The 9222-nt window shown below is 37.9% G+C and overlaps 1 protein-coding gene across 1 annotated transcript; it reads right to left on the bottom strand.

Moving 5' to 3' along the window:
- Positions 1-1828: 1828 nt before the first annotated feature.
- Positions 1829-6079, bottom strand: LOC110443168. Its single transcript, XM_021487211.1, has 2 exons — positions 5944-6079; positions 1829-4609 (listed from the first exon to the last, which is right to left on the bottom strand). Exon 2 carries the CDS (start codon positions 4574-4576, stop codon positions 2234-2236), a length of 2343 nt encoding a protein of 780 aa, XP_021342886.1. The 5' UTR covers positions 4577-4609; positions 5944-6079; the 3' UTR covers positions 1829-2233.
- Positions 6080-9222: the final 3143 nt, after the last annotated feature.

Below are 9222 nucleotides of genomic sequence, written 5' to 3'. Positions count from 1 at the left end.
CTTGCAAAGGCTACAAAATGACTTTTTAGTACGTTTAGTGGCATATGGGAGTGTCACAGCGCCAAGAAGTTGTCAACCGGAAGTTTACAAGCAAAACTGGTGACCAAAACAAAAACGCCCCCAGACATTTTGCCCCTGTGCAAATCAACACAAAGACATGTAAATATATCAAAAGTATACATTTTTAAAAAGTTTAATACCTGAACATTTCATTTATCTAAAAATCTGTCATCAGTTCCTTATAAAACTTCCTCATTGGCCCTGTAATTAGCCGGAACTGATTTTAGATAGGAACTACAAACATATGAAACACTTGTTGATTTAGTTGTGCGAGTCCTTATTACAGTTTAGAGAATACGTTAGGGTAGTTTTCCGTAATGTAAACGCTGCCTTTTGCAATTCATAAGATAAGCCAATCATTGTCCTTGTAACACCCACAAAGCACGATTTTGAATTACAAGCACAAGTGGCCGATTTCACGAGGTCCGTTCAGCATATTGAAAGTAAACTGTCGGCAACGGGAAACCTTGCATTGGGCTAATCCAACAGATTGAGAGGGCATGAAACAACTGTTTAGTTATCTGATCAACACATTATGATGCTTTATGTAGTTAATCGCTTACAACAACAAAACAGAAATGAAAATAAATAAATGAGTTATTTTCTTTTCAGAATAGTTCCGCAGAGTAAATTTCTTCCAACCATTACTAGCTGCATGAACCCTAGATCTAAGTCCAATCGAGTTTATTTCATTTGGTTTATTGAATTCTGAATCTGACTTTTTACTTATAGGAACATTATTTTGATTATTTCTCTCCTTTTTGGCGAAACTACAGACTATCGGGCTGCAATGGTTGAAGGACGCCAAAGAAACAAAACGTTAGAGAAAGGACACAACAGAAAGCCCACGTAGTGTAATGGTGTCAACAAATCCATCGATTTTATTTCGTGGTGTTACCTAAATATAAGTAGCCTGTCCCTAAATATCGACAGTGGGTCCAAATAAATAACCAGAAGTAATGGTGTCAACAAATCCATCGATTTTATTTCGTGGTGTTACCTAAATATAAGTAGCCTGTCCCTAAATATCGGCAGTGGGTCCAAATAAATAACCAGAAAAAAAAACTGACATTAAAAACATTTCTCTCTAAGAACATCAAGCTCAATGAAAGCGTCTTTGTACACTAACTTTAAACAGGTATTAACAGTGTTATATTATCATTTGCATGACATTGTCACTATATAGCCTCTTTGAAAGCGGTGTCGTTGATGCGACTTTAATTACCATGCAGCACGAGACACAATTCTTAGCGTATTAATACAACACTGACCGGAACTACAATATCCTATGTAAATAAACACGACGTCTGTTGAAATATCGCTGGGCATTGTGAGACTTGACAATGTAATTGTAAATTTATGTGCAAAAGAAAAAAGAAAATATAAAAAAAAAAAAAAAAAAACTCTCATGCAATTTATCAGAAATATCGTCTGTTACACTGCACTGATCAACAGGGGTTCGTTACAAATGCCTGAAATACACATTTTCTATAGACCAACTGACACATATGTAACAGACCTACTGATATGAGTCACAGCACACATAAACATTTCAGACATTTGTAACGAACCCCTGTGCTCCGTCGCAAGATTACTCGCTTCAAACGCAATCAGTTTCACGGGTATCACAGCCACGGTTTCCTCAGTTTCTGACGACATGTCAAATAACGAGGATGTTATAGAATCTACCGACTGTTGTCAGATTCCCATAGAAACAGCAAATAAATTCACGTCTGGATTCTTCACAAATTCGAACTTTTCTCTTTGCTCATCTAACTTCCAAAAATAACTCCCTCGTGGAGGGCAAGGTCGGATTTACGGTGTTCACTGTATTTATCCAAGCGCGAAATGTGTTCCGAGGAAAATTGAAACAATTTCAAATCTATCTTTCAGCACAGAGTTCTATTGATAAACTTAAATCACCCTATCGACATATCATACGCAATTTTGTTTGTTAAAATTTCAAATACTACTTTGTTTGCCAATCAGCACGCGGCAACACGCTGTTTCAACCATTGAACGAATTTGTGTGGACTTTCGATAAGGCGGGAATTTTAAATTTTAAATATGAATAGTAAGTTAAAAAAGAACATAAGAGTCAGAGGAAACGTAAATATAAGTATTGAACTGTGGTCAGTTTATATAATTGCCTCTTCTTTGATGCGCAGGTAGCCTAGCCATGCACGAAAGGGTTGATCTGTACTTCCCCAAATCGCAATGAAGTATTTGCACTTCGACCTTTTCTTTGTTTGACGGGCCTGCTATAAGGTTTGTTGTCTATCGTCCGCTGTTCTTTAGCGATCCGGCGTAGACGTATGATAACGGGAGTGCTGATCAAGAGGTCGTCAGATTCATCTTCGTCTTTGTAATCCAGTCCAAAACTGGCGGCCTTCTCGAAATACCTGTCCGCGCCAACGGGACTTCCGACACAATCGTAACTGTAGGCCAGCAATACTTGCACGTGTTCATCACATAGCTCAGGGAACCGTAGAGCTTTTGATTTGGTCCAAACATCAAACCGCTTCAAGGCTTTCATTGCCGTATCATGATAGGACGGATGGCTACCGGGTTGATTCGTGTTTAGGACGATCAATGTGTGTATGATTTTGAAAAACAAGAAAGCTGTGCTCGGTACACGACAGTCAACGATGGCCTGCTGGACACACAAGTCCATGGTGAGACGATTGTGGAAATATATGGAGGAGTAAATACCTCCCTGGTACAACATCACTTTTCTCGACGACGTATGCGAAAGAAGTTGAGCGGCAAAATGTTCAAGAATCAATTGATGTTGTTTTGTCGTCGACAAAAGATTGTAATACTCTCCATAAATCCAGATATGTCTATCGACGTGTGAAAGAATCTTATCAAATAAATGTTGACTTTTGTCGATCAGAGTGTAACCGACTCCAGGTTTGTGTTGAACTGAAATGGCTTGTTGATGGTACAGTGACGCTAACAAGCCATATACGCAGCATGTGATATTCATGTCGAGCCCAAGCATAAGAACCTGTTCCAGTCGCTTAATTACGAGTTCAATGAATTGTTCCATCCTCATTTCATGATGCATGTCAATCCCCAGTAGGTAAAAAACCATGGATATTTCACTTTTGTCAAGCAGTTCGGACACATACTCCAAAAGGGTCACAGCTATGGTTTGCTTTGTTAGCCTGTCTGCAGATAGGCATGGTGACAGCAATGACGCTAGGGATATATCTCTAGACAGCCAACGGAACCGTTTCGTCTCGGTCAACCCCAAGATGATCGTCAAACATTTCTCGCGAACCTTCGTAACTTCACGCGTCGTGGCGATCACGGACGCAGCACTGATATGAGCTATCGTATTGTTTTCGCGGATAAAGTAATCTGGCAGATTGTGAGATCTAAGGAAGGCTTCCAATTGGCGGAGAAGCTCTTGTACACATTCAAAAGGATTATATTCCGTCCATTCGTCTTGGTTACACTTTTCGCATAACCAGAACATAGTCTGCTTGCAGTGAAACGTTGACAAACCACGTTTGACTTTATCGATGTGAAAGCGAAATAAGTACTTGAACAATTTGTAGCAGCGGAATTGTGAAATGCTCAAGGCATGTGCAACGGTTCTTGATGCTAAACCGAAGGACAGAATAAACTCACGTGGATCCTTACTGTTCTTGTGACATTTGGGGACGACATGACAGCCACCTTTCATGGCTGCATTAATCACTGCAACAGGAGGCCATGTGCGAGTTCTGTATTGCCATTCCGCTGCCTCTACAGGCCAGCTTGGATGAGGGAGCGCCATCACATAGTCCTTTGAACGATGGAAATTGTAAGTTTCCTCACAAACATTGGCGGTCAGTGCTGGGCCGTGGTGTGAATATTCCACAGAGACATTTCTCCCTTCATTGATTCGGATAAATTCTGCTTCGTTGTTTTTATCGTGGATTTCTAATCTCATTTCTTTTCTCAATTTTCTTGTAAGATTTCTTCGCAGGACAAATCCTTCGCTATCTACGAACTCTGTTCCGTTTTCAAAACTACTTTTTGAGCGGTTGATCATATAGTAATGATCGTAATAAAGTTTTCTTTGATTCAACCAGTCTGAGTTGAATTTCAACCTGACGTAACCATGGCGACCACTTATGGGTACAGGTCTAGCAAAGGCGCGACGATGATAAGGATCGATCTTGAGGAAAGGAAACATATAAAGGATGTCCTCGTCTTGAACTTCATTGTATGATCTGGATCTGTGGATGTGTGTGATTTCCGGGAGTGCCAGACCATCGGTGCTACTTCCAACTAGCAGCTGCATGTCACAACTGATTTTTCTGCCATAAAACAAAAATGACTGTTCTTCTTTCAACATTTCTTCTGATTCTTTAACAGATTCTGCTACCGGCAATATCGGCAGTATCAAATTTAGAACAAAGTTTTCCTTCGAAATTGTCGCATTTTTCTTGCCGATATCCAACAACGCTTCAAAGTAGTTGATACTCCCTTTCTCGTTGTCATTGACGTTTTGGAAAAGCATGATTCTGGTCGTTATTTTTGTAGAATGCGTTCTCTGAAAATAGATAAAAGGTCTAACAAAAAAGTACAACAAAAATCTACCATAGTTTTAGTATTGTTACTCCACATTATTAAAAGTGAAACTGAATGGCTTATTTACAAAATCGTGAATAACCGTATATGTTATCGTTATTGCTATTTGTAAACAATTAGGACGGTCTTCGTGTGGTGTTCACAATTACAAAGAATATCATAATGTAGCTATTGAGCTAGAGAGTAGTCTACCGGGGAGGTATACCATAACTTCCCAAAAGCCTGCCTGTCATAGAGTGAGTGAATAGCCAGTTGTTAGAAAGTAGGCAGCGGGGCACTTTGTGGAACATCGCACACTGAAGGTAAGACAAAAGCGGTGAAAATATTCTAAAGGGTAGGGGCACATTTAATTGCAATATCTGGTGTGTGTTTATTCATTACTCACCCAATTGCAATATATAGAAAGTATAACACTTGTTCTTTAAAATAAGTAGTGCATAGTTATTGTCTCTGTGACGTCACAATTATATTACTTTTTAAAACTTATTACATTTCAACATTAACAATTACGGAGAGTTATTTGATTCATTTCCAACGCAAATGGTTTATCATTGGAAAGATTATAGATTCTACATTTACGTTTTAAATGCAATAACGTATTTGGGGGGATATATATATGATGTCATAATTGTCTTGTTGAAATATCTCTATTTCACTAAATTAAATAAGTGAAGTATATCAACTTTACAGGAAAAGTAGGAAATCTAACCTTCCTCAATCTTTAATATTCACTTAATAAAATATCGAAGAAGTTTTTCTCTGATATTGCACACTCGACATACAGCTAGGTAAGCTCAAAGATTTGTAAACCCGTTTTAAACCCCAAAAACATTAGAGCTATAAATAACATGTCATTCTGCCGTCTCTTTTATATTTAAAGCTTCCTATTTCTTGCTGTTGTCTGTTTGTGTTTTTGAACCTTTAGTTATAAATTTCTCCCTGTGTTGACATTGTGGTAAAAAAAAATCTAGTGCACTTTAAAACTAGCTATGTAACACCATACACCATTATATCGATTGTATGCGTAGCGACACATACCGTCTGGTGCATCATAATTAGATAGGTACACAGGCGTTTTGTATTGCATGTTTTTGTATTACAATAACATATATATATATATTACTATACCAGTAGTGATAAGTATTGTGCATATCATATATGTAGGCTTTATAGCGCAGAAATGATATATTCTATATATAGCCTACCCGGCCGTGGTCTCACTTGAATGATTCCCGAATTGTTTGTGTCTACAGATATGTGGAATCATACAGTAGCTTATGTGTGTAGACAACTCACGTTTACGAGCTGTACATGGAATCCGAGACACGTGTGTTCGATATCTAAGGAACCGAGTTCGCCAGTCGGCACATCTGTTCCACATTCGACATGTTGGATGTGGGCTTGGCAAACCTTTTTGGAAACTGATAGCAAAAGCGACCTCTACTACATGTTCATAAAGTCAAACAGTGGGGCGGTAACTCCTACTGATTCTAATAAAGACGATCCTCCTCATGCACATCTTAAGTCTAATTACATTGCCATAATTAACTATAAAACTATAGGACAGGTTACACGGAAAGTGTCTCGTCTTGTTAATGTTCTTTTGGTATATTTTCTTGGTTTCTTTATTTTTTCATGGTTTCTTTATTCTTTCTTGGTTTCTTTATTCTTTCTTGTTTTCTTTATTCTTTCCTTAAAGTATTTGAAGGGTGTTAGTGTGTTATAATGAAAGATCACTGGCCAATGTTTTTGGGAGAGGAATAAATATCAGCTCTAAACTTGTTTCCTATCATTCTACAATCATACGTATGTTGTAATTAATATGCTTGATAACGAATAAAATTCTTTTTCAACTAAGCTGAAACTAAACTATTTCCTTACAAAAAGGCGGTCTTTCTTTTAGATATCAAAAATTTAGAAAAGTATCTTTGCCGGGATAAAATGATATTTAATGAAGTACAACGTGTTTCCTTTACAACTGTGAATGACACTTACGTCTGTATGAATGCAATTGATGATGAACCAAACGTTGTTTACATTCCAACATTGACGGTTTTGGATATGGTCCAATCCTTTCAATGAAAGTTTGCTTTCATCCTATAAATGAAATACCTTCTAAAGCTATTTCTTTAAAATATATCTAGGAAACAGAAAAACAATATTTGAATAAATAGTTTTTGAATTAGTGAATTGATTATTTATTTATTTATTACATCCGACAGAATTTTCAGATTTATACACACGTGGCGCCGAAATGTATTTCCTCCTTCATGTCGAATGTGTGTTTCTACCAGTCAAGGTATGTCCGGCCATAGGTTTGTCACTAATTGTAATTGTGCAGAACTGGAAATATGATATTTCTAATTGTTAGATCGGATTGAATTGACATGATCATGTCCATATCATTCCATGCAACGATATCCGGCAATTAGTTTGGTCTCGTTCACTGTGATTGATAGACCGTTGTCGTGTGACGTTTATATTTGTTTTCATTCCGAAATCGGCTGCTGAAACACATTGCGACATCTCTGACGAGCTTGGAATGCACGTGTTTTATTATAATGCCGGAGAGCTCAATAAGCAGAACAATGGTATGAAGAGCTAGGCGAATGGCAATAACAGCACCGCGTGATGAAGAATCAGACAGAGTAGCGGACGAACGAAGGTGGTGGACATCAAAGGAATACGAAGTCATATCGACATGTCGATTAAGTTGTTATTCCGTCCTTGCGTATTGCAGAGTTATCTTCTCTTATGAGCAGGTATTGATTGTTACGTCATTGGTTTGTGTGATAAAATTACGTCGTTTTCTCAAAGATTGATGACTTTACTCTCACAAACAAATGACGTAACAATCAATACCTGCTCCCAAGAGCAGATAACTTTGCAATACGCAAAGACGGAATACCCGTGTTTTTATGGCCTCTACTCGTACGAAATGTTCCTTTTTTGTTTTGTTTTCTTTTATTGTGCATAACACATTTCATTTTCATTACTGTTATTATTGAAGTGATATCAGGATTGAAGCATTCGTATCCACACCCGTACAATGTTTACCTAACGTAGTAGATCTACCCTTGCACCTACTCTAACAAATGATATGTACATACACATGACATGTATATTGTTACACTCAACTTTTTCACAGAATATTAATCTCAGAAGATATCTCTATTGCATATGACATTTTATCAACTATATTAGCAACACACTATTCATTTTAGAAGGATGTTTTATACATTATAAACTAAGATGTTTCCTAAACTTTGGTATATTTTTTTTATTTTTTTTTGTGAATGCATTTCTCAGAGAATTCTCTGATATGATGTGATATACGAGATGTTGTTTATTTAGAATTGCAGGAGGTCCCTTTGATGGCCGTTGAGGTATTGTGAGAGGATTATCAGCAGTCAACTCTACGATTGGGTGTCCCGAGTTCAATTAGCAGTGCCGGGTTTTAGAACACAATCATCAAACTACATGTAAACCTTCCACTGGAAACCAGTACATGTCTAGGAATGTACAGTGACACAAAAGTCAAGTTCGGTATCATGTAGTGGGACATCAAGTATGACAAGAAAAGAGGGACAAGGGAAAATCTTAATAGTGAGGGAGTGGACAGCAGATAAGCTGTGAAGGCAGCACCGTCTAGATTCGGTGACATTGTGAGTAAAATGACAACTAAAAACTGGCGTGTGGTGCAAAAGAAGGTCGGTCATCTTAGAAAATACTTTGGAAGAGACATGCCCGACACCTAGTGCTGACTGACGTCAAAGATAGCATCATGACAAAGAATCGGACGCCTTGCTGTTCGACGGAGTATGTCAAGAGGCTGAAATAACATCACAATTGATGTGGCATAGGAATGAATAACATTATGACAAAGAACCGGACGCCTTGCTGTTCGACGGAGTATGTCAAGAGGCTGAAATAACATCACAAGTGATGTGGCAGAGGAATGAATAGCATTATGACAAAGGACAGGACGTCCTCCTGTTATGAGCAGAATGCGTCAAAAGGCAGAAATAGCGGCACAGTTCATGGGACATGATATCATTTTAGTATTCAACCACATCTGGAATGAGACTCGTTTACATGAACTCAGTTGAGGCGTTTCCTTCGGAGATGGTTGTGAATCTGCTAGTGATAAAAAGGCAGAGGCAGCTTGTATGCATTGATATAGCCAATGTTAGCAATTAATGCCAAAGGTCAAATTATATCTTAAGTTTAAACAAGTGATTTATGATGCATGGTACTGGAGCGGCGGTACCGGAAGTGACGTACAATTTGTCTCATGCTTCCAGGTTGTGTTTATTGAGATTTTTAAAACTGATGACTGTCTTCCATAATGATAAAGTACATATAAATACAAGCGGAAGTTTACCATGTAAATATACACACAGTTAACAATCTTTGCTAGTGTAGCACCGATCGGTTCACTTTGATCAGATCAATTTTATGCTGAAGTTTTAGTAGATGCTGGGTTTTTTTTAACAGTGAGTCTTTTTATTTGAAGAGTGTCTACAGGATAACGACGTACACTGAAACTTAGGACAAGGCTTCTCGTCTTCACAA

The sequence above is a fragment of the Mizuhopecten yessoensis genome, unplaced genomic scaffold (genome assembly GCF_002113885.1).
Source record: "Mizuhopecten yessoensis strain PY_sf001 unplaced genomic scaffold, ASM211388v2 scaffold716329, whole genome shotgun sequence".
Classification (NCBI taxonomy): Eukaryota; Metazoa; Mollusca; class Bivalvia; order Pectinida; family Pectinidae; genus Mizuhopecten; species Mizuhopecten yessoensis.
This window is presented reverse-complemented; position numbering and strand designations above follow the sequence as displayed.

Coding starts and splice junctions, on each gene's coding strand:
- LOC110443168 (XM_021487211.1), bottom strand. CDS start 4,576: ATGCTTTTCCAAAACGTCAATGACAACGAGAAAGGGAGTATCAACTAC.